This window comes from Macaca nemestrina, chromosome 5 (genome assembly GCF_043159975.1).
Source record: "Macaca nemestrina isolate mMacNem1 chromosome 5, mMacNem.hap1, whole genome shotgun sequence".
Lineage (NCBI taxonomy): Eukaryota > Metazoa > Chordata > Mammalia > Primates > Cercopithecidae > Macaca > Macaca nemestrina.
Genome location: NC_092129.1, coordinates 36,383,956 through 36,409,664, shown reverse-complemented (window position 1 = coordinate 36,409,664; position 25,709 = coordinate 36,383,956). Strand labels below are relative to the sequence as shown.

At 37.7% G+C, this 25,709-nt stretch overlaps 1 protein-coding gene across 2 annotated transcripts in view; it reads right to left on the bottom strand.

Moving 5' to 3' along the window:
* LOC105465609 (ectonucleotide pyrophosphatase/phosphodiesterase 3) overlaps window positions 1–25,709 on the bottom strand; it is a 100,296-nt gene that overhangs the window by 19,760 nt on the left and 54,827 nt on the right. For both annotated transcript variants that reach the window (XM_011714141.2, XM_011714142.2), the window contains exons 16-21: window positions 17,484–17,611; window positions 9,243–9,309; window positions 7,632–7,719; window positions 5,422–5,600; window positions 3,663–3,714; window positions 1,529–1,683 (exon numbers count right to left, since the gene is read on the bottom strand). In XM_011714141.2, coding sequence (XP_011712443.2) covers window positions 1,529–1,683; window positions 3,663–3,714; window positions 5,422–5,600; window positions 7,632–7,719; window positions 9,243–9,309; window positions 17,484–17,611 — 669 coding nt within the window. The remainder of the gene's footprint in view (window positions 1–1,528; window positions 1,684–3,662; window positions 3,715–5,421; window positions 5,601–7,631; window positions 7,720–9,242; window positions 9,310–17,483; window positions 17,612–25,709) is intronic.

The window sequence follows — 25,709 nt, the reverse complement described above, 5'->3', positions numbered from 1 at the left end:
GTATAGCTTTGTCATTAAAAGTCTAAAAATAATGGTTGTGGTTAATTCATTCAATGCATTTCATTCAATAAGCACTTACTGGGCAATTCTGTTGTGCTGAGGATATATTAAATAAAATCATCCCTGCCCCAGAGGAGTGTTGGACTGACTTTTGGCATACTTTAAGTTTTGTTACTTTTTTTTTTTTTTTTGAGACGCAGTTTCACTTGTTGCCAGGATGGAGTGTAATGGCGCAATCTCGGCTCACTGCAACCTCCACCTCCCGGGTTCAAGCGATTCTCCTGCCTCAGCCTCCCAAGTAGCTGGGATTACAGGCATATGCCACCCCGCGTGCCTAATTTTGTATTTTTAGTAGAGATGGGCTTTCACCATGTTGGTCAGGCTAGTCTCAAACTCCTGACCTCAGGTGATCTGCCTGCCTCGGCCTCCCAAAGTGCTAGGATTACAGGCATAAGCCACTGCGCCTGGCCCTAAGTTTTGTTTTAATTTACATTTTCCTTATTGACATTGAGATTCAATTGTTTAGTTCCTATCCTTTGTTCACGTAGTAACTAAGATGCTTGTCATTCTGTTGTTGATTGGTGAAAATTTATTAGCTATTCTGAATCAAATTACTATTCTAGATACTCATAACTTGTTTCTTATGTGCAATGCAAATATATTGTTCCATCTACAACTTTGTTATTTTGTCATACATTAATGTTTATGTAGTGTAATTAATCAATTTCCTCTGCATTTTTAATGTTGTTCTTCTTGTCTCCCAAGAAAGCCTTCTCTATCCCAAGATCATAAAGATATGCACAAAGGGAACATGGACTTGCTATTCCTATTTAGGTCTACAAATTCACCAACAATTTAATTTTGTGTGTGGTGTGAGGTAGGGATCTACTATTTTCTTCCTGAAGGGTAGCCAACTGTCCTGGTACTACTTAGTGCAAGAGAGTTTACCAGACAGTGAAGAGGGCAGGGGCTTTAAACAAGTGGACCTCAACCTTAGCCTGGAGATCTCTGACATAATGCATTTGTCCATGTAAGTCTAGTCTGACTTACTAGAGTTCCAGATCCTTCAGAGAAGAACTATGCCTTATTCACTTTGTGCCTACTATAACACACAGCAAATAGTAATGCACTTGTTAAATAATCAAATAAATACAAAGCCCTTTATAATCTAGTTATCATCACCTTCTATGTGCACCCATGATGTATATGGGGAATGTTAAATGAATAGTATTCCTCCGTACTTCTGTTGCTTCTGTTTAAAATGTCCTTTTCTACCTTCCTTACCAATTGGCCAATTGGCCTGTAAACATTTTCCATTTTCTCTAGGCAAAACACAATGTGTTCCTCTTTTGCACCTATGTAGCACCTATAAAAACCTTTATGTAATACTTGCACATTGTCTTACAAGCTATAGGCCAATGAGTTCCCTCCCTCTGAATTTCTACTGCAAAACAAAATTCAATTCTTAGAACATGAAAGGATTATAAATATTTCTTGCCTGCATGGATCAGTGGACTCAGGAACTTACCAACTGGGGGACTGTGTATGAACTCCACATGGGCATCCTCATAGCTTTTCCAAATCCACTGACATATTCCCTGTGGTAAAGGAGACAGTTGTCCACGTTCTTCTGCAGTACCCTAGGCCTCCCAAATGGCAAATTTACTTTCACTGTTGCTGTTACTAAAATTAAAATAACATAAAATAAAAAGATTCATGAAATTAGCAAATGCTTCTTTGCATGTAATAACTACCCATATAATAACTACCACACTCTTATGGCTTATTATATGACAAGTACTCTTAACAAATATTTTACATATTTAACCTCTTTCAATTCTTACAACAATCCTATGTGTAATTATTATTAATAATAATAATAGTGGTGTTACTACTTAATTTTACAGATTATAAAACTAAGGTTTAGATAAGTAAGTTGGCCAAGCAAGAGCCTAAGCAATGATCTGAAGCCTGCCCTCTGTGATTCCTTATATTTTACAGCTCAGAGGATGTACATGAAGAGGTAAAACCTTCAAAGTCAAAAGTACATACTTTGTAACAAAGATGACCCACTTTAGTAATTGTCATAGGGAAGATGTTGGAATTTTATAAACTTATGTCTTAGAATGTTTATGTCTTTCTAAAACATATACATTGAAATCCTAATCCCAAAGGTGATGGTATTAGGAGGTGGCACCTTTAAGAAGTGATTAAGTCATGAGGTAAGACCCCCGTGAGCAGGATTAGAGCTTTCATCAAAGAGACCCTAGGGACACCTTCACTCCTTCCACTATATGAGCTCAGAATGAGAAGAAGGCCCTTTATGAAGAATCAGGCCGTCATCAGAAATCAAATCTGCTGGCAACTTGATCTTGGGCTTCCCAGCCTCTAGAACTATGAGAAGTAAATTTCTGTTGTTTATAAGCTACCCAGTCTATTGTATCTTGTTATATTAGGATGGAGCAAAAGTAATTGCGGTTTTTGCCATTACTTTTGAGACCAAGTCTTGCTCTGTCACCCAAGCTGGAGTGCAGTGGCATGATCTCAGCTCACTGCAACCTCCATCTCCTGGGTTCAAGTGATTCTCCTACCTCAGCCTCCTCCGGAGTAACTGGGATTACAAGGGTGCACCATCATGCCCAGCTAATTTTGTGTGTGTGTGTGTATTTTTAGTAGCGATGGGGTTTCACCATGTTGGCCAGGCTGGTCTCGAACTCCTCACCTCAAGTGATCTGTCTGCCTCAGCCTCCCAAAGTGCTGGGATTACAGGCATGAGCCACCATGCCCTGCTGGGTTTTGTCATTGCTTTTAATAGAAAAAAACACAATTACTTTTGCACCAACCTAATAGCAACTGGAATGGACTAAAACAACATTCTATTTTATTTATTTACTTTTACTTGTATGATTCTTAAAAATCCATCAATTAGTGATGGATAAAAAAACCTGCAGGCTATTCATGCCATGGAATAACACTTGGCAGATTATAAGATTATCAAAACAACTAGTACATTTACTGAGCTCTTACCTGTAGCCCACGGAAAATATATTAACTCATGTAATCTTGATAGCAACTCTATAAAGTAGGTATCCCTATTTTATAAGCAATGAAACTGAAACAGAGTGAGTTTAGTACAAGAATACTTAAAAGATAACAGGTAATAATAATATTGCTACAGGCCAGGCACAATTGTAAACTCTTTCCATGTATTAACTTTCTAAATTTTTACAACTACATGAGGTGAGTACAGTTATTACAGATGAGAAGACTGAGGCACAGGAAGGCTAAGTGATTTGCCCCAGATCAAACAGCCAGGAAGCAAAGAGGTAGTACTCAAACCCAGGCAGCTCAGTCCGCTTACATCTAAGGAAAGGAAATAAGAGAACTGCAGATGAGTCACAACCACTTCAAGGAATTCGTTTTGTTGTTCCTGGAACCGCTGGAACTACCCCATGCTTATACTGTTGTCATTGTATCTGTTGTGAGGTTTTTTTTTGTTTTTTTTTTGTTGTTGTTGTGTTTTTTTTACCTTTTGTATATTGGCAATCAAATCTTTATGTTCAGGAACCTCTATCAGCTTATTTTGGAGAGTCCTAAAAGGGCCACGTTGTGTTTTGTTAGGTCTAAATATCAAATACTTAACATGTTTTCTATTGACTTACTTTCTTCTTGGGTGAGATTTAGCATTTGATTCACTTGTTCCAGCTGAATACTCTGCAAGATAACGAGGAATGGGAAAGGGAAGGAAATAAGTCAAAGTAACAGTACCTGTTTTAAAGGGTAATCAAGATTATTTCTGTAGTAATCAATTTAGTGTTATACTGCCAAAGAAGCTAGACTAACTTAAGATTCTGATTCTACCACTATTCAGAAATATAGAGATACTACTGCTCCCTGCACTGTGTGTGTGTGTGTGTGTGTGTGTGTGTGTGTGTGTGTGTGTGTGTGTGTGTGAGAGAGAGAGAGAGAGAGAGAGAGAGAGAGACAGAGAGACAGAGACAGAGACAGAGAGGGAGGGAGAGAGAATTTGCAAAAAGATAATTGATGATGGGGCAAAGCATTCTGATCACTGCTGGAATCAATGACTAAGTTGGGTGACAACATCCCAGTGCTCCTTAAGCTTTAATATGCATACAATCACTTGAGGGTTTTGTTAAAATATGGATTCTGGTTCAGGAAATCTAGGGTAGGGCTTGAGATTCTGCATCTCTAACCAATTTGCAAGTGATGCAGATGCTGGTCCTGGGACCACACTCTGAATAGCAAGAGGCATTCTTCACATAGAACTTGGGATTTGCAGTCAGATAGAACAAGCTTCTCTGGCCTCAGACAATTTATCTGACTTCTCTGAGCATGCTTTATCTCTAAAATGAGAAACATCATACCCACTAAGTAATGTTATTATTATTTTTTAATGGCAGTTTGATTGAGGTTATCAGGAGCAGTCGGTAGGAAACCCACACCCTTACTCTGATCTTTGCTGTGGATTTGATCTTCATTGAGAAGTTTGCTAGACTTTTGTCCTGTAAAGCCCCTTTGGTTGGTTATTTATTTCTGTGGTATAATGCTATTTTGAAGAATAGAGATTGTGATGTCTTCACCTACTTCTGACTATAAGGAAAAATTCTTACCTGAGGCAGCAGGTGTTTTTATTTAGTTCTACAAACACATTTGGAACGTGGCATCAAATGACCCTGGACATTAATTTTAGCTTGATGGACTCCTGATAACTGGGCTCCAATTTCACTCTGAAATCTCAACCCCATCCAGTTGCTCTGATTCTCACAGGTAGGCTTGGTCCTTATATTTTGAGCTGCTGTTATGACTCCTTGCCCTTGGGCCTCTCCTAGCACTGAAACCTCACCTTATTGAAAGTCTCCTGGAATCTGAAGTCCTGCTCCTGAACTCATCCGAGGGCCTGATCTACTAAAAAGACCTTCCCAGTGTCAACTGTCAGCCAGATTCTTCCCTGCTACCCAAAGGAATACCCTGCGGCACCTACCATAGTGGGTGTGTCAAACAGCAGGCTACAGTCCCTACACCCTCCCAGTTCTTTCTGCTCTAAATAATCAGGCATGAACATCTGATTCATAAACCACAGGAAGAATGGTTTATAAGGATAATTGGAGAGAGCTCGAAGATTACTATATTGAATGGTGAAGGACAGTTAGTTTATAATGACATTAACAATTACCAAATAGTGCTTTCCGGTTTACAAAGCATATTTCCATACTTAATCTTATAATATATGCATTCTCACTTCTTGCTTCCAGATAAGGTTTAGAGAAACCACATATATTTACTAAGTAAATATCCAAGGCAGAACACAAACCTGGTTGTTGCTACCCCAGTTGTCGGCTACCCAGGTTAAGAATAGCTTGCCCCTTTACATTCTTATGGATGCATGAAGTTGTTACTTACATTTTGTAGATGAGGGCATAAACAGCTAAGATTATCTGTGGGCAATGGATTAGCAAAGCCACAAACAGAAAACTTTGACACCTCCTCTGCATGGGATGGCTCATAAAAAGGCACCTTCAGAAGATGGTTTAAACTACCACGGGTTCCATTGTTTGGTGCTGGCTGAATGCGTAGAAGATCTGTTTTTTGAAAAAACAAGTTCAAAGTTGCTTTATACTGGAAAGCAACAACTCCTTTATGGGAGATGGAAAGAAACAAACACCTACTCTTTCACTCCCTTTAATAAATTCTGCTGTAACGAAGCTATGTACTCCATATGCCATTCAGTTTACTGACTTTCTTCTCCATGGTTTCAAACACTAATCTTGCTAAAGAATAGAACTAGCCAGTTCAGCAGTGCACCTGTAGTCCCGGCTACTCAAGAGGCTGAGGCAAGGGGCTTGCTTGAGCCTAAGAGTTTGAGGCCAGCTTAGGAGACACTGAAACCCCATCTCTTGAAATAAATGAGGAATAGGAACAGTTGCTGCAGATGAACCAGAGGAACTTTCATGAACGGTTTCTGTTTCTCCAAAGAAAAGCTTCCTTAAATCACCACTTTGTTTCATAAGCATATCATGATTTTCTAGCATAAAAAGCTATATTCTTAATAAAAACAAGTTTAAATAAATTAAATAATTTATAATCTTCCTTATAGTACATTTAATTATATTAAAGTTCTCTAAAGATAGACACTTTTAAAAAATGGAACTAGTGAATTTTGCTTAATATTCAGAGAGATTTTTTTCATTTTTTTCTATGAAAATATATAATACAAAATACAATTGTATGTTTCATAGAAACATATAATTTGCATGTTTGTGTGTTTCTATGAAACATAAATATTTTACCAACATAGCCTTTTAAATAATTCCTGCCGACTGCCTGCCACTAACAGATCGCTCCTGGAACTGCAGTCCTGTCTAGTTCCTTTTAGCCAGTTCTGCAAAGGGACAAGAGTCCAGACCATAAACCTAGCCGTGCGGATCAAGAATGTAAGTTTTTAAGGCTACAACACACCATTTTAAAAACTGATAGCCGGGCGCAGTGGCGGGCGCCTGTAGTCCCAGCTACTCCAGAGGCTGAGGCAGGAGAATGGCGTGAACCCGGGAGGAGGAGCTTGCAGTTAGCTGAGATCCGGCCACTGCACTCCAGCCTGGGCGGCAGAGTGAGACTCCGTCTCAAAACAAAAACAAAAACAAAACTGAATACCTTTTGGTCTCTAAGTCACATTCAATTACCACAAAGCAATGACAAGATTAAGAGAGACAGTTGTAAGCATGTTTATGTCCAAATTTCTAAAGCTAACAGTGAAATTGCAGCTTACTCATTGCCTTGCTGGGTAAATAAATGATTTGTTAATACAATGGCCTGCAGCAAGCACGCAGGTAAGAAGGTAGGTTAGGCTTCCTAAAATCCTAATGCTTTAAGGCTTTTCTAACATTGAGTATGATAACAAGTGTCTATCCAGCTAGGACTTTTTCCCCATGTTTTTATGCCAGAGAGCTTCTCTGTAATTACGAGAAAATATTTGAGTTTTTAGGTATGTTTCTCTTGCTTTGAAAAGTTGGAAGTATTATTTACCTAAGTTTTATTAAGTTAAATTATCATCTAGTAACTAACTAACAGAAAAGGTTGGTCTTCTGAGATCTAAAGTTTATCATTACTGGCTGGGCTTGGTGGCTCATGCCTGTAATCCTAGCACTTTGGGAGGCCAAGGTGGGCAGATCACTTGAGGTCAGGAGTTCGAGACCAGTCTGGCCAACATGGTGAAATACCATCTCTACAAAAAAATACAAAAAAAAGTAGCCGGGCCTGGCAGTTCACGCCTGTAATCCCAGTTACTTGGGAAGCTGAGACAGGAGAATAACTTGAACCTGGGAGGCAGAGGTTGCAGTGAGCCGGGATCACATCACTGCACTCCAGTCTGGGTGACAGAGCAAGACTGCATCTCAAAAATAAAAATAAAGTTTATCATTACTAGTAAAACAAAAATAATTCACTCTTACAGCTGAATAAGTCTGAATAATGAATAATTCTTCCTCATCTTTTTTATTGTCTGCTTTCTCACTACAGAGCATCCAGGCTCTGGGATTCAGTTTGCTACCAATTTCAAATTACATATATTTAAAACTATCCATATTTTGTTGGCAAACTTATTTAAATATACTTACCACACATTAGGTTATAGACTTCAATATTTTCAAATGGTTCAACCTCAGTCTTCTCTTTAAAACTGGGTCCATGTGCCAGAAAGATAGCCTAGGTGGTAATAGTCATATTATTATTAGATGTCATTTAAATTCAAAACCAAATATAGGAAGAGACACAATTTTCCTTCTGTAACTACTCTCCTATTTGTATTAGGCCTCTGTAGGGATTTTTTTTTAGTTTTGAAAATGATTTTCATATTTTGCCACCTGTAATGTACCAATCCCAATCAAATATAGTCAATGCTATATTTACTTCTATCTCTACCTACCTCCATGGCACCTCATATACCAATAAAGTAGGAGAATACAAACAATAGCACACAAGCAGTATCAGCATAATTCTGCAATATGTGCACAATATTTAGTAGAAATTTAATCATATAACATCATATTATCTTTTCATACTGTTTCATATCATTAATCAAATATGTTAATACATGATACAAAAATGTTAACTTTTTTTTTTTTTAGATGAAGTCTAACTTCCTGATCCACTTATACTTCTCTCTTTCACTTTTGGGATAAAAAGACCTAAATATTTTGGTTTACACTGAATTAATTAATGTTAACTTGATTGTATTATTTATAACAGATCAAATTATTTTAGACTATAAACAATTAGAAGAAAAATATCAAACATAGATAAGCAATTATGTTTTGGTAACAGGTCTGTGTGTATATACATACATATATTAAGATAATCATCAAAGAATTGGAGGCATAGATTTTTCTTGCAATAATTAATTTAACTATTATATAGTACCCCAATTAATAGTAAAGCTCTTTCTCCAGAGATTGTTTTCAAATATTTACAAAAAGATATAACTCACCATGGCAATGTTATAATAAAAAGAAACATATTCATAAAAGGCCTAACACATTTTTTTTTTCTATTTGGAAAGGAGTGTGTGTGTGTGTGTGTTTGTGTGTGACAAATGGAAGTAGATGAGATAACCAGGTTGCAAAGCTTTACCTATGGGGGATTATCAGCTGCCTTCTACTCATAGACTCAGGCACACTCCCAATTTTGGCCCTTTTCAGTGGCTGTTTCTTCTGCCTGGGACACTTGTCTCCTGAATATTTGAAAGGCAAATTCTTTTACCTTTTTCAAGTCTCTGCTCAATGTCAACTCAATGACTCTTACTCTTTCCACCCTATTTAAAGTTGCTCACTGCCCCCAGGGTACCCCCAAATACTCCCAATTTCTCCCTTACTCTCCTTTACTTTTTCTTTATTTCCCACAGTATTTATCATCTGACATAACAAATAATATATTATTTTATTATTCCTACTGTCTGTATCCCCCTCTTAGAATAAAAGCTTCATGAGGGCAGGATCTTAATCTGTTTTGTTCACAGATGTATTCAAGAGTCTTGGACATCGCCTATGATAAAATAGGTGTGCAATAAATATCTGTTTTAAAAAAGCAGTAACTAGGCTTAACACCTGAGTAATGAAATAATCTGTATGACGAACTCCCATGACAGATGTTTACCTATGTAACAAACCTGCTCATTCTGCACATGTACCCCTGAACTTAAAATAAAAGTTTAAAAAAAAGCAGTAAGTTACCTCCATGCTCCTAAACTCATTGTTATAACCATGGTTGCCTCCTCCACAATTTGTATTTGATTTACTCCTATAAAGAAAAAATATTATTACACACTGATCAATATATCGATATGAGACCATATTGTAAGCTTTAATGAATTTTATATAGTTTCTGTAAATTTTATAAGTAAATTTTTTGTCAACAACAGAATAATATATTTTTCTATCAACAACAGAATAAGTAAATTTTTATATCAACAATGAATAAATATATTTATTTTCATGCTCAAATTCATAACATAATGGAACAAACAGAAGGGTATGAGAGAAGAAAGGAAAATTCCAGGATCTATAAATCGAATTCAAAAGTCTCTGACTGATAGATACTAACTAAAGGCTAGTAATAAAGGCACAGATTTTTTAAAAAGTGAATTTGTCTTCAAGCTCATGTATGTACCTTTACACATCAATGACTACATGCTGAAGAATAGTTTGGTTAATATGTTATTTTAGCATTTCAATGCTTTAGGAATAAATCTTTGCAACTGGGGAAAAATAGCAATTTCTGTTTTCCAGTGAAGATGTCTAGGAAAATAATATGAAAGCATGAATAAAGAATAGGCAGGGCAAATTAATTATAATCCAGTCATGTGTTGCTTAAGGGCAGGAATATGTTCTGAGAAATGCATTCTTACACAAGTTCATCATTGTGGAAACATCACAGAGTACACTTACACAAGCCTGGATGGTACAGCCTTCTATACACCTGGGCTATGTGGTCTAGCCTATTGCTCCTAGCTACAAACTTGTACAGCACGCTACTGTACTGGATACCGTAGGCAGTTGTAACACAATGGCAAGGATTTGTGTATCTAAGTACATGTAAACATAGAAAAGTTATAGTAGAAATATAGTATTATAATATTATGGGACCACCATCACATAAGCAGTTCGTTGTTGACCAAAAGGTTGTTATACAACACATAACTGTACTTGGTAAAAAGAAGCTAGTATATTCCGTAAATTGAGAGATTATTATTATATAATGTTTACCTTTGTGATTTTCTTCCATTGGCTGTTGCTTTATTATTTGAATAACTTTTCAAATTTAATTAATTCACTTTTGCCTACATTTTAATACTGTTTTGAATTCAGCAGTATTAAAAATTTTATAAGTAGCTGTTTTTCATATTTGGAAAATAGCAATAAATAATCCTAGATCTTTTAAAGCAACAGTGTTATACTGGGTCAAATTTGGTCTCTGAAGGGAACAAAGGACTCCTATTTCCAAAGGCTGGCCCTAAAAGGTTTCTCTCATTTGCTTCCCCACCCCCACCTCTCACCCCAACGGCAAACACACACACACACACACACACACACACACACACACACACACACACACACAAACACACAGACACCACAGGGTTTCTGTTTTTACAAACTCGACTAATGACAGGACAGTAATTTAGTGTTTTTTAAAAATATATTAAACATAAAAACATTTAAAAAATTCATAACTGACTCTAATTCAGTTTAAATAGAAAATAAAAATAAATCACAAATTAAAAAATAAATCACAACTCTGACCAGGCCACACTCACTCAACTCTACCCAATAGAGCGAAGAAAAGAGACACCAGGTAAGTACCTGGAATGGGGAAAGCAAGACAAGTCCTGCTTCCTAAGGAAATTAAGTTTGATACCCTAAGGATGTCACTTCATGTCCTTATCTTAGTCAATTTCAATAAAATTGTTGGCATAAAACTATGACAACAATAGGCTTTATTTCTTTGTTTGTTTGTTTTTGAGACTAAGTCTCGCTCTGTTGCCCAGGCTGGAATAAAGTGGCGTGATCTTGGCTCACTGCAACCTCTGCCTCCTGGGTTCAAGCAATTCTCCTGCCTCAGCCTCCCGAGTAGCTGGGACTACAGGCATGTACCACCACACCCAACTAATATTTTTGTGTTTTTAGTAGAGACAGGGTTTTGCCATGTTGGCCAGCTGGTCTGGAACTCCTAACCTCAAGTGTTCCACCTACCTCAGCCTCCCAAAGTGCTGGGATTACAGGTGTGAGCCACCATGCCCAGCCCGAACAATAGGTTTTAAAAAGTGTTTTTATTCTCAGCTGGGAATGGTGGCTCACACCTGTAATCCCAGCACTTCAGGAATCCAAAGTGGGTGGATTGCTTGAGCCTAGGAGCTAGAGACCAGCCTGGACAACATAGCAAGACTCCATCTCTCTTTTGTTTTTGAGACTCAGTTTCACTCTTGTTGCCCAGGCTGGAGTGCAATGGCATGATCTTGGCTCACCGCAACCTCAGCCTCCTGGGTTCAAGCAATTCTCCTGCCTCAGCCTACAGAGTAGCTGGGACTACAGGCATATGCCACCATGCCCGGCTAATTTTGTATTTTTAGTAGAGATGGAGTTTCTCCATGTTGGTCAGGCTGGTCTCGAACTCCCAACCTCAGGTGATCTGCCCCCCCTCAGCCTCCCAAAGTGCTGGGATTACAGGCATGAGCCACCACGCCCGGCCTCTATTTTTTAAATTATTAATAAATAAAATTTTTAATTTTTACTGCATAGATATTTGGTTTTCCAATATTACTGGAATTATTTAGTAGGAGGTAATTAAGTTTTAAATTCTGTGTGGAAAGCTAGAATGTTCATTAATGAAAGAAAGAAAAAGGTTTTTTGAACTAAGATTTTTGGTAAATTATCTAATGCTCATACTATGGTTATTTTTCTATTTTCAGAAAAATCTAGTTTTTAAAAATATTTCCATCTCCTAATCCAGCTCAATTTAAATAAACCATAGTAAATATTGCAAAATTTCATTCAGAAGGAAAAGATTAAAACATTGTTTGAAAAGCTCTAATTTCTATTTATTTCCAAGTAAAAACTTTGGAAATTTGCCCTCTACCTCCTCATGTTCATGTCTAATCATTAATTTAGCTCTGGAAGTTACATATGGAACAATGACAGCTGGCACTTGGAAAATGAGTTGATTTTATCTGTCATAAGTTAGCTCAACTTCCAAGTCCTATATGAAATATTTTGGAACAAATTCTCCATTATCTTCCCCATGTCTAATTAACACAGTTGAAATCAAGGCTGGGGTTCTCTACCACAGCTGGGTAATGGCACAGGTGGGAGATGAGCAAGACTTCTCTCCTGATGCCAGATCAGTTGCCAAGTCCTGTCTTCCTGTGCGGTATCTCTCCTGTTTGTTCTTTTCTTTCCTCTGTAACTGCCACCATTCTTTTTTTTTTTTTGAGATGGAGTCTCACTGTGTCACCCAGCCTGGAGTGCAATGGTGTGATCTTGGCTCACTGCAACATCCGCCTTCCCCGTTCAAGCTATTCTCCTGCCTCAGCCTCCTAAGAAGCTGGAATTACAGGTGCCTGCCACCACACCCAGCTAATTTCTGTATTTTTAGTAGAGAAAATACAGAATTTCACCATGTTAGCCAGGCTGGTCTTGAACTCCTGACCTGAGGTGATCCAACCACCTCAGCCTCCCAAAGTGCTGGGATTACAGGCATGAGCCACCATGCCCAGCCTACTGCCACCATTCTAAGCTGGATCCTCTGACCTGAACAAGTTCCCGAATTGATCATCCTGCCTTCAGAACTTCTGAATCTTCCCTCTCAGACACACACACATGCACACACACACACACACCCCTCCCCCCCACACACACCCCTAATCTTATTTAACACTGCTGGAAATAAAAACCTATGTTCTAATGAGAACAAACATCAGACAGAATATGATAAAAGCAAGACTATCCTAGAAACTGTGGCTTCTAAGTTAACCATAATACCTTCCCAGTGATGCACTATATACAGTTTCACCATCCCCGTGGCTTCATGGACTCCCTTGGGGCTGCCATCGTGCCCAGGAATGGATCACTACATACCTTTCTAACAGGCTTCCCTGTTTCACACTAGACTAGGGGTCCCCAACCCCTGGGCCATGGTCCCACACCTGTTAGGAACCAGGCCACACAGCAGGAAGTGAGTGGTGGGTCAGTGAGCATCACCGCCTGAGCTCCGCCTCCTGTCAGATCAGCAGTGGCATTAGATTCTCACAGGACCATGAATCCTATTGTGAACTGCCCATGCAACCTGATGATCTGTCACTGTCTCCTATCGCCCCCAGATAGGACCATCTAGTTGCAGGAAAACAAGCTCAGGGCTCCCTGATTCTACAATATGATGAGTTGTAAAATTATTTCATTATATATTACAGTATAATAATAACTGAAATAAAGTGCACAATAAATGTCATGTGCTGAATCATTCTGAAGCCATCCCCCACTTCCTGCCCTGACCCTGGAAAAACTGTCTTCCATGAAACCAGTCCCTGGTGCCTAAAGGGTTGGGGACCACTGTGCTAGACCATCCTCATCCATGTAGCATCTCGAAGGAACTCTCCAAATACAGATATCCCTGTATTCACCTCAAGCCACCTGTATCTACCAACAGCCTACTTTCTTCAAGATCAAAGTCACACTCCTTTGTCATTTCAGATAAGGTCCTTTGTACACATGACAGCTTCATGCACTCAGTGCTCCAGCAATGCAGAACTACTTGCAAGAACTACTCCAGTTCTTCTATCTGGAAACCTGCCTCCTTCTCTTTACCCTTCCTTGCCCTAGAGCTACTGCTGGCTTTAAAAAGGTGCTCAGGCCGGATGCGGTGGCTCACATCTGTAATCCCAGCGCTTTGGGAAGCCAAGGAGGGCAGATGACGAGGTCAGGAGATCGAGACCATCCTAGCTAGCACGGTGAATCCTTGTCACTACTAAAAATACAAAAAATTAGCTGGGCGTGGTGGAGGGTGCCTGTAGTCCCAGGAGGTAGTACCTGTAGTACTCAGGAGGCTGAGGCAGGAGAATGGCGTGAACCTGGGAGGAAGAGCTTTCAGTGAGCTGAGATCGCACCACCACACTCCAACCTGAGCGATAGAGCGAGACTCCATCTCAAAAAAAAAAAAAGGTGCTCTGGGCAGATCATTGAGAGAAAAAAAGGTGCCTTTTGAAGGATGCAGCCTGGCAGTGTTCAAGGTTTGGCAAGCAGATGGCACTTTTGGCAAAAACAATAACAACAACAACAACAATAACGAATCCCCTTCCTCCTGCCAATGCAGCCCCCATTAAGGCTTGGTGAGCTGCTGAGCAAAGATTCCATTTCCACTCCCACTCACCTTGTTAGCAGGATGCTACTGTACAGCCCACAGACTGTAGATGGCAGACCTGCTGTATGGCAACGTGTATCCTGTCCCATCATGAGTCTTCCAAAACCCAATCAGCAACCACCCTAATCAGGAAGCATTCTCTGATGCTCCTTGACATTCACAGCTGGGTTTGTAATTTTTGCTTCCTTGAGCCTTGTACTTGTGCAATAGTTATCCCACCTGATTATAGTTGTTATCTTCCTACCTGGGCAAAGATCCTTTGGTTGGGTGTTTTGTTGGTTATCTCTAGTTCTTAAAAAGGTGCCTGAAATTTATTTGTCAGTTGCTGTTCCAAAATAAAAAGCTAATATTCACGTTATTTTAAAAAAGCACTTTACTAATACTTCTACTATATCAAAACATCAGGTTTCCCCAAATTAGTAGAATCTAACACATTTTAGGCAAAATAAAGATGATGATGATGATGATGATGAAATAGATTATACAAACTGTTGAAATTTGCTATAATTGTGCAAAGGGGATCTAACCTAGTTATCAAATAATGCACATTATACTAAAGATGATGTACCTTCACTAGAAAATAAGTAGCCAGAGGCTTGTGTTTTTTTTTTTTTTTTTTTTTTGAGACGGAGTCTCGCTCTGTCACCCAGGCTGGAGTGCAGTGGCCGGATCTCGGCTCACTGCAAGCTCCGCCTCCCGGGTTTACGCCATTCTCCTGCCTCAGCCTCCCGAGAGGCTTGTGTTTTAAGAGTTGGAGAGAGTGAATCCAGGATTTAAAGAGATTAGATTCTTTTTTTTTTTTTTGAGACAGAGTCTTGCTCTGTTGCCCAGGCTGGAGTGCAGTGGTGCGATCTCGGCTCACTGCAGCCTCCGCCTCCCGGGTTCAAGCAATTATCTTGCCTCAGCCTCCCGAGTAGCTGGGATTACAGGCACACACCACTAGACCTGGTTAATTTTTGTATTTTTTTAGTAGAGATGGGGTTTCACCATGTTGGCCAGGCTGGTCTCAAACTCCTGACCTTGTGATCTGCTCATCTCAGCCTCCCAAAGTGCTGGGATTACAGGCATGAGCCACCGTGCCTGGCCCAGATTAGATTCTTCACTTGCTCTCTTGTTAAGGCTGTATTCAAAATTTCCTTTGATGTAAATTAGTTTACTTCGTATATTAATGGCAAGAAACTAATAAAACTAGGCTAATCCTGTGTTACAGATGAGAAAAATTAGACTCGAAGATATTAATTTTTCCTAGTTCCCACAACCTAGCCAGGTGGGGAGCCTGACTGTGAACTCTTGGGTTGCAGTTATTTTAACATTTCAGTGCTGGTTTTTAAAAGAATAAACAGCTCACCATTTGAGATTGGGTATTAATGCATGATACCCAGAGGTATTTGGGTGGGTGAGCTCTCACTTTATAGCCCTTTCTCCTGTACCAGTGACTAACTTCTTTGGTGTTAGACTCTCACCAGTAAATATTTGCAGAATGCACCCCAACTTGGACATATATTTATTTATATATTACATACCTAAGTTACTAAAAATTGTATATAATATTAGTAGAGCTTAATTTCATTCACATATTTAAGGAAAATACTTTCTAGAGTATGTCCTGAGCCACAGTACACAAAGGGTTAATGAACTTTGATCCCAAAGAGAGGGGTCCGCGCCATCTAGTGAACCAGTGTGAAACTGCACTCTCAGGCCAAACAGGTTTCCAGGTTATTTTGTAGAATAGGCTCAGCCAAATTCCCAGTTCCTGATCCTGAACGTTGGAGCCTAATTCCCTTGTCCCTTGTCTTCTTTCATCTCCTTTTCCTTTGCTTTCCTTTCCTTTCTTTTTTTTTTTTTTGATGGAGTCAAATACTAATTTGATCTGTTGCCCAGGCTGGAGTGCAGTGGTGCCATCTTGGCTCACTGCGACCTCCGTCTCATGGGTTCAAGCAATTCTCCTGCCTCAGCCTCTCAAGTAGCTTGGATTACTGTGCCACCATGCCTGGCTAATTTTTGTATTTTTATAAATTTTTTGTATTTTTCATCATGTTGGCCAGGCTGGTCTTGAACTCCGGGCCTAAAGTGACCTGTGCACATTGGCCTCCCAAAGTGTCATCTCCTTTTTCTTTGTCAAACATCTCTTAGCCACTGTATTGCCATTGTCATTCTATACCCCTGGCATTACATTCATACATATTAAATAGGCTAGAAAAATGCCGTAAAGTCCAGATACTTTTTATATCTACTTATGCATGAGGAAAAAAGTGCTGGTATGAAATTCAAAAATAGGAATTGTCAGTTTAGCTATCACAAAGTGTGTATTTATTTGTTTGCTGGCTTATTTTCAGTTTTTTCCACTACAGTACATGAGAGCAGGAGACAGATCTGTATCTCAAATGCTTAGAGCAGGGCCTGGCGCATACATGACAAGCATACAATAAAACATTGAATCAATGGATTAATTCGTTATTTAGGATGGAGTAAGTCATAATGTGTAATAACAATCACTTGAAATGCAGAACTGCTAAACAGCATGCACAAAGTCAAAAATGGTTTTTGTTTTCTCTAAGCACATTTACATTTTGCAAATGTTTCAATAATCAACATAAATTACAATCATAAATAGTAATAAGAAATAAATGTTACAACTAATTCATTAGCTTGGTCTTACAGCCCTATGTGTGCTCTTTTATAAAAACCACAAAGATGACAAAGGTCTTAAAGAGTTGTGTAATCACTCACTCTCTATCAGGCTGAAAGACAGCTGATATCATCTGTCTGCTGCCTTAATGGACAGCATAGTGGGGGTAAGAAGGTGCTGGCACTTACAGTCCCTGGGCACAGTCTTAGCCTTACCCCTCATTCTCACCTATATTGTGAAGATAAGGATGCTAAAATCAGCAATCTAATAACAATCACTTCAAATGCAGAACTGCTAAATAGCATGCAAGAAGTCAAGAAAATATCAATGCTCAGGAAAATTCACAGTGATAATAATAGCAGGGTAAGGTTAAGTAGACTTATAATGACAGATGGTTGTTAAAGGCATTATGAGATAAGCAAATAGATACACGAACCCAACAGCCAGCCATTGTCGATCCACAAAGAGATGAACTTTGTCGATTCTGACGTTCTTGGCATAGTGTAGTCGCTTTGGCAAATCAGGAGTCAAATAGGGTTTGAAGTGCTGATCGGGTTTTCGGCACTGAAAAGCAAGTAAGTATTTCTTTATGATACATAAGATATGCAAATTAATTTTAAAAGTTCATCTTCTACGTCAATTTATGAAGCACCTTTTAAAGGTAAGAGGATTTCAGCTTGGCTGATACAATAGGAATATTAAACCTATTATCAATGTAGTCAGATTCCCTGGTTATTACTTTTATCATTGCAATGATAATCAGGTTGCAATTAAAAATCTGATTTAACACAGGAGGCAGAGGTTGCAGTGAGCCAAGATCATGCCATTGCATTCCAGCCTAGGCCATAGAGTGAGACTCTCTCAAAAAAATAAAAAATCTGATTTAAATTATGAGTTAATGTTTTCAGTTTTTATTCCTGGTGGGGGGGTGTATGTGTGTATAACCATATATTATATATAATATATAACCATATATATTATACATAACTATATATCATATATAATGTATTATATATAACTATATATCATATATATCAATATATCACATATCATATATACATATCACCATATATAATATATAATATATGACTATATATTATAAAATATATGATATATGATTTATGGTTATATATTATATATTTCACATATAATGTATACTATATAACCATATATCATATGTAATGTATAATATATAACTATATATCATATCTTATATATACATATCATATATAATGCATAATATATTACTATATCATATATAATACATAATATATTACTATATATTATAAAATGTGATATATGATATATGGTTATGTATTATATATTGTATAATAGTTATGCATTATATATTTATATTATATAATTATATGTAATATATAACTATAATATATTATATAATATAGTTTATTTATTATATATTATATATTATATATTATATATATTATATTATATAATTATTATATATTATATATTATATAATATATAATAAATAAACTATATTATATAATATATAATATTATAATAAACTATATTATATAATATATATTATAATAAACTATATTATATAATATATAATATTATAATAAACTATATTATATAATATATAATATAAAAACATATTATATATTATATATAATTATATATTATATAATATAGATTATATAACCATATACCATATACCATATAGAACTATATAATATATGATATATGGCTATATTATATATTATATATAATATATGATATATGGCTATATCATATATCATATATAACCATATATATTATATATTAAACCACTATAAATTACCCTCTTTTTTAACAGAAATGGACAGACATCTAGATTTAGAGAGACAATGACAACTTTTGAGTCTAAATTACATATAAAAATAAATACCATATTAGTAGATATGAGTAAAAAAATTTAAAAGTAGTTTTAAATTACTTTAAAATGAAATTTTTCCTATTTCCTCATCTTCTTATTTATTTTAAACCACAATATGTCATATATATCAAGTGTGTGTCACTTTTAATTTACTTTAATTGCACAAAAAAGTACTTTCCAACAGACTCAATTTATCTTTTAAATAACCTACATTTGCTTAGTTTTCCAATCAAGTCAATGGCTTTTGAAACCTGTTATAGTCTCTCTATTTGTAAAAAATATCGTGGGTTCCTTACAAATTGGAGTAAAATTTTGTTTCTTTAATAATTATGACTGTATGGCATATTTTAAAATTGTAGAAATGCAAATCACATTGGTATCTATTTATGTAAAAGAAAAATGAGGTAATGAGAAGTAGAACTACAAAGGAACTTTCTCTCCCTCATGACCATTTTGAGAAACAAGAAGAAAAACCGTAAACAAAGAAAATGAAATTTTTCCTATTTCCTCATTTTCTTATTTATTTTAAACCACAATATATCATATACATTAACAAGTGTGTGTCACTATTATCTCAGGTACAATTTAGATAAGAAAAATAAGAGAAATTATGAAGCACATAATTTACACAAACAAAATTTAAACAAAATACAGACAGTGGGAGAGCAAGGAGAGTTTAGAGAATAAAAGAGGAAAAACAAAAGTATATATTGCAAACATATTTTTGCCAGTTTTTCTTGTCTATTTTGGTATATTTTCCAGGCTTCTTATGCTTCTACTGTTTTATTTATCATTACTTCTTTCTTAAGCCAATATTTTTGTAACTTGCAGGCAGGCACAAGCTGGCAGCTGCCGAGTATGCAGCTTCCCCCAAGATGCAAGGGATCAACTATAAATTGTCCCTGTGTGTAATCCGTCACACTTTCCTGGCGTTTGTGTAGCCAGAGTAAATCCAGAGAAAACCAAAGGCACACTGCCTACCTGCGAAGAAGTACCAGTGATTCTTTGCATTCGAGAATTTGGAATGAAGTCTCCACAGTTGAGATACAATTTTTGACTTTTTTCTTCTCTCTCTCTCTCTCTCTCTTTTTTGACTGAGTCTTGCGCTATCACCCAGGCTGGAGTGCAGTGGTGTGATCTTGGCTCACTGCAACCTCCACCTCCTGGGTTCAAGCAATTCTCCTGCCTCAACCTCCAGAGTAGCTGGGATTACAGGTATCCACCACCATGCCCGGCTAATTTTTGTATTTTTAATAGAGAAGATGTTTCACTATGTTGACCAGGATAGTCTTGAACTCCTGACCTCAAGTGATCCACCCACCTTGGTCTCCCAAAGTGCTGGAATTACAGGAATGAGCCACCACGCCCGGCCCAGTTTTTGACATTTTATCTCAGAATAAATGGTAGTGATGTCTCTCATGTAGTCAGAGTGCTGTAGAACTTAAAAAGTTGCCACTTCATGCTTGGTTATGTCTGTCCAAAATAAACTCAATATAGGTCCACAGAACAGCACTGCTGGGAATACTGTACTACCACATGAAATACTTTCCTGGGAAGGATGGACTATGTGAAATGGTAGTTCATTTCCTTGGGGCTCTGTAACTCCAGGCCCAGTCCATATCTGTGATGCCATACAATGGATTTCCAAAGCCGGCGATACTCAATCCCCTTTCACAACTGGGATTATTAGAGATTTACCCTTCCTCACCAACAGAGCTTCAGTTATGGGGATCATGAGGTGATGAAACAGAAAGAAAACCATATGTGGATTTAGAGAGTGCGCATGTTGAAACTTCATCCACTCAGCATGAACACATTGCATGTATACACTTCACCAGAAGAGGGGGCAAGAATGTCTACAGTTTTTACTCAAGCCCAGCATACTGGAAGGTGTTGAGAGAAAAGCAGAGTGATCATCACTGTAAAGAATTTCTGCTCTAAAGGCCATTCTACTTGAAACTTGCAGTGGGTCCCAGATTATATTAACCAGTCTTTGCTCAGTGTTCATCTCCAGTCCTTCGCACTCCATCCTCAGAGATTTTACTCTACAGGCATACCTTGGAGATATTTTGAACTCAGTTCCAGACCACCACAATAAAGCAAGTTGTATGAACTGGTTTTCCAGTGCACATAAAAGTCATGTTTACACTATACTATAATCTTTTCAGTGTGCAACAGCACTATGTCTAAAAAGTACATACCTGAATTTTAAATTTCTTAATTGCTAAAAATGCCAATGATCCTCTGAGCCTTCAGTGAGTTCTCATCTTTTTGCTGGTAGAGGGCCTTGCTTTAATGTTGATGGCTGCTGACTGATCAAAATGGTGGTTGCTGAAGGCTGGGGTGGCTGTGGTAATTTCTTAAAATGAGACAAAAATGAAGTTGGCTGCATCAGTGGACTCTGCCTTTCACAAAGTATTTCTCTGTAGCATCCAAAACTGTTTTATAGCATTTTACCCACAGTAGAACTTCCTTCAAAAGTAGAGTCAATCCTCTCAAGTCCTCTCAAAGCTGCTGCTTTATCCACTAAGTTTATGGAATATTTTAAATCCTTTGTTGTCTTTTCAACAATGTTTATGGCATCTTCACAGGGTTAGATTCCATCTCAAGAAACCACTTTCTTTACTCACCCATAAGAAGCAGCTCTTCATCTGTTCAAGTTTTCTCATGAGATTATAGCAATTCAGTCACAGCTACAGGCTCCATTTCTGATTCTAGTTCTCTCTCTCTCTTTTTTTTTTTTTTTTGAGACAGATTCTGGCTCTGTAGCCCAGGCCGGAGTACAGTGGCGTGATCTCGGCTCACTGCAAGCTCTGCTTCCCGGGTTCACGCCATTTTCCTGCCTCAGCCTCCCCAGTAGCTGGGACTACAGGCGCCCACCACTGCGCCCAGCTAATTTTTTGTATCTTTAGTATAGACACGGTTTCACCATGTTAGCCAGGATGGTCTCGATCTCCTGACCTCATGATCCGCCCTCCTTGGTCTCCCAAAGTGCAGGGATTACAGGCATGAGCCACCACGCCTGGCCTCTCTTGCTATTTTTACCACGACTGTAATTACTTCCTCTGTTGAAGTCATGAACCCCTCAAAGTTATCCAGGAGGGTTGGAATCAATTTCTTCCAAACTCCTATTAATGCCGATATTTTGACCTCCCACAAATCACAAATGTTTTTAATGGTATCTAGAGTGGTGAATCATTTCCAGAAGGTTTTCACTTTATAATACTTTGCTCAGATGAGAGGTATTATTTATGACAATAGTCTTATGAAATGTATTTCTTAAAGAATAAGACTTAAAAGTTAACATTGCTCCTTGATCCATGGCCTGCAGAATAGATGTTGTGTTAGCAGACATGAAAATATCCATCTCCTTGTACATCTCTATCAGAGCTCTTGGGTGACCAGGTACATTCTCAGTAAGCAGCAATCTTTAGAAAGGAATCTTTTTTTCTGAGCAGAAAGGCTCAACAGTGAGTTTAAAATATTCAGGAAACGGATGCTATAAACAGGTGAGCTGTCATGCAGGCTTTGTTCTTCCATTTGCAGAGCACAGGTAGAGTAGATTGAGCATAATTCATAAGGGTCCTAGGATTTTCAGAATGAGCATTGGCTCAACTTCAAGTCACCAGCTGCATTAGCCCCTAATAAAAGAGTCAGCCTGTCCTTTGAAGTTTTGAAGTCAAGCAATGACTTATGTTCTCTAGCTATGAAAGTCCTAGATGGCACCTTCTTCCAATGGAAGACTGTTTCCTCTACATTGAAAATACGTTGCTTAGTGTGGCCATTTTCATCAATGATCTTAGCTAGATTTTCTGGATAACTTACTGCCGCTTCTATGTCATCACAAATACTTGCTGCTTCACCTTGCACTTTTCTGTTATGGAGAAGGCTTCTTTTTTTTTTTTTTCTTTTAGATAGAGTCTCACTCTGTTGACTAGGTTGGAGTGCAGTGGCGTGATCTCAGCTCATTGCAACCTCCGCCTTCCGGGTTCAAGCAATTCTCCTGCCTCAGCCTCCCAAGTAGCTGGGATAACAGGTGCCCACTACCATGCCGGCTAATTTTTTTGTGTATTTTTAGTAGAGATGGGGTTTCACCATGTTGGCTAGGCTGGTTTCAAACTCCTGACCTCAAGTGATCCATCCGCCTCAGGCTCCCAAAGTACTAGGATTACAGGCATGAGCCACCTCACCTGGCCAGAAGGCTTCTTTCTTTAAACCTCACTAACAAACCTCTGCTAGCTTTAAACTTTTCTTCTGCAACTTCCTCACCCATCTCAGCCTTCATAAAGTTGAACAGACTTAGCGTCTTGCTCTGAATTAGGTTTTGGCTTAAAAGACTGTTGTGGCTGGTTGATTTTGTATCCAGCCACCAAAACTTTCTCCATGTTAGCAATGAGGCTGTTTCACTTTGTTATTATTTATATATTCACTAGAATAGCACTTCTCATTTCCTTCAAGAACTTTTCCTTTGTTTTGACAATTTGGCTAATTGTCTGGTGCAACAGGCCTAGCTTTTGGCCTATCTTAACTTTCAACATGCCTTCTTCATTAAGCTTAATCATTTCTAGCTTTTGATTTAAAATGAGAAATGTGTAACTATTTCTTTTACTTTAACATTTAGAAGCCATTGTAGCGTTACTAATTGGCCTAATTTCAATATCGTTATGCCTCAGGGAATAGAGAGTCCAGAGGAGAGGAAGGGGACGGGAAGGGAAACAGCCAGTTTGTGAAGCAATCAGCACACACGTAACATTTATCTGTTAAGTTTGCCATCTTCTGTGGGTAGGATTCAGGAGGCCCCAAAACAATTACAATAGTAACATCAAAGATAACTGATCACAGATCACCAGAGCATATATAATAATAATGAAAAATTTGAAGTATTGTGAGAATTAACAAAAGGTGACACATAGACATGAAGTGGGCACATGCTGTTGAAAAAATGGCACTGGATAGACGTGCTCAATGCGGAGTTGCCACAAAACCTTCAATTGGTAAAAAATGCAACATCTGCAAAGCACAATGCAGTGAAGCACAATAAACCAAGGTAAGCCTGTAGCTGCATACCCCCTGTACTCAAATAGTTATAGTCGCATTGCAAACAATAGTGAACTCATGAATTTCGTGTAGCAGATGTATATTTGTGAATATATTTTAAATATATAACTATAAAAACTATTCCATCATGGTTTTGGCTTGCATTTTTCTGAAAATTAATGACGCTGAGTATTTTTTCACATGTTTGCGGGCTACTTGTATGTCTTCTTTTGAGAAGTGTCTCTTCATTTCTTTTGCCCGCTTTTTAATGGGGTTATTTGTTTTTTGCTTGTTGATTTGTTTAAATTCCCTATAGATTCTGGATATTAGGCCCTTCTTGGATGTGTAGTTTGTGAATATCTTCTCCCATTCTGTAGGCTGTTTGCTCTGTTAATAGTTTCTTTGGCTATGCAGAAGCTCTTAGTTTAATTAGGTCTCATCTGTCTATTTTTTGTTTTGTTGTAATTGCTTTTGGGGACTTAGCCAAAAATTATTTGCCAAGACCCAGGTCAAGAAGGATATTTCCTAGGTTGCCTTCCAGGATTTTTATAGTTTGAGGTCTTACATTTAAATGTTTAACCCATTTTGAGTTAATTTTTATATATGGCAAAAGGTAGAGGTCTGGTTTCAACATCCACATGACTGGCTAGTTATCCCAGCACCGTTTATTGAGTCCTTTCCCAATTGCTTGTTTTTGTCAGCAAATCACAACCACAATGAGATACCATCTCACACTAGTCAGAATGGCCACCCCTCAAAAGTCAAAAAACAATAGATGCTATGGTGAGGTTGCAGAGAAAAGGAACACTTATACACTGTTGGAAGAGTAAATTAGTCCAGCCTCTGTGGAAAGCAGTCTAGAGATTTCTCAAAGAACTTAAAACAGAGATATGATTCTACCCAGCAATTCCATTACTGTGTATATACCCCTCTGCCAAAATAAACCATTCTATCAAAAACACACATACACTCATATGTGTATTGCTGCATTATTCATAATAGCAAAGACATGGAATCAACCCAGGTGCTCAACAATAGTAGATTGGATAAAGAAAATGTGGTACATATACACCATAGAATACTACGCAGCCATAAAAAAGAATGAAATCATGTTCTTTGGAGCGCCATGAATGGAGCCGGAGGCTGTAATCCTAAGCAAATTAACACAGGAACAGAAAACCAAATACTGCATGTTCTACTTATAAGTGAGAGCTAAACATTGAACACACATGAACGTAAGTAGGGGAACAATAGACACTGTGGACTACTAGAGGGAAGAGGAGGTGTGTGGGTTAAAAAACTACTTATTGGGTACAATGCTCACTACCAGGATGATAGGCTCCATATTAGAAACCTCAGACTCACACAATATTCCCATGTAACAAATCTGCACATGTACCCTCTGTATCTAACATGAAAGTTGAATTTTTTAAAAAAAAGTTAATAAAAGCAAACACTGTAAAGGTAAAATAAATATAAATAAATAAATAACAAAACTATTACAGAAGACCATTCCAGGTCTCTCCAGGAGTAGTGAATTGTACTTTCAAAAATATTGCTTTAAGATATCTGGAAGTTTCTCTACTTATTTATTTACAATTTGGGATGTGGGAACAAATCAAAAGCAGTTGCAATTATAGTAGTGAGTAAAGAGATTATCTTTTTGACTTGTAAAAAAAAAGATCTGTAAGAGGTGTAATTCACTATCCTCTTATACTAGTCACACAAAAAATTGTGCTACCTGAA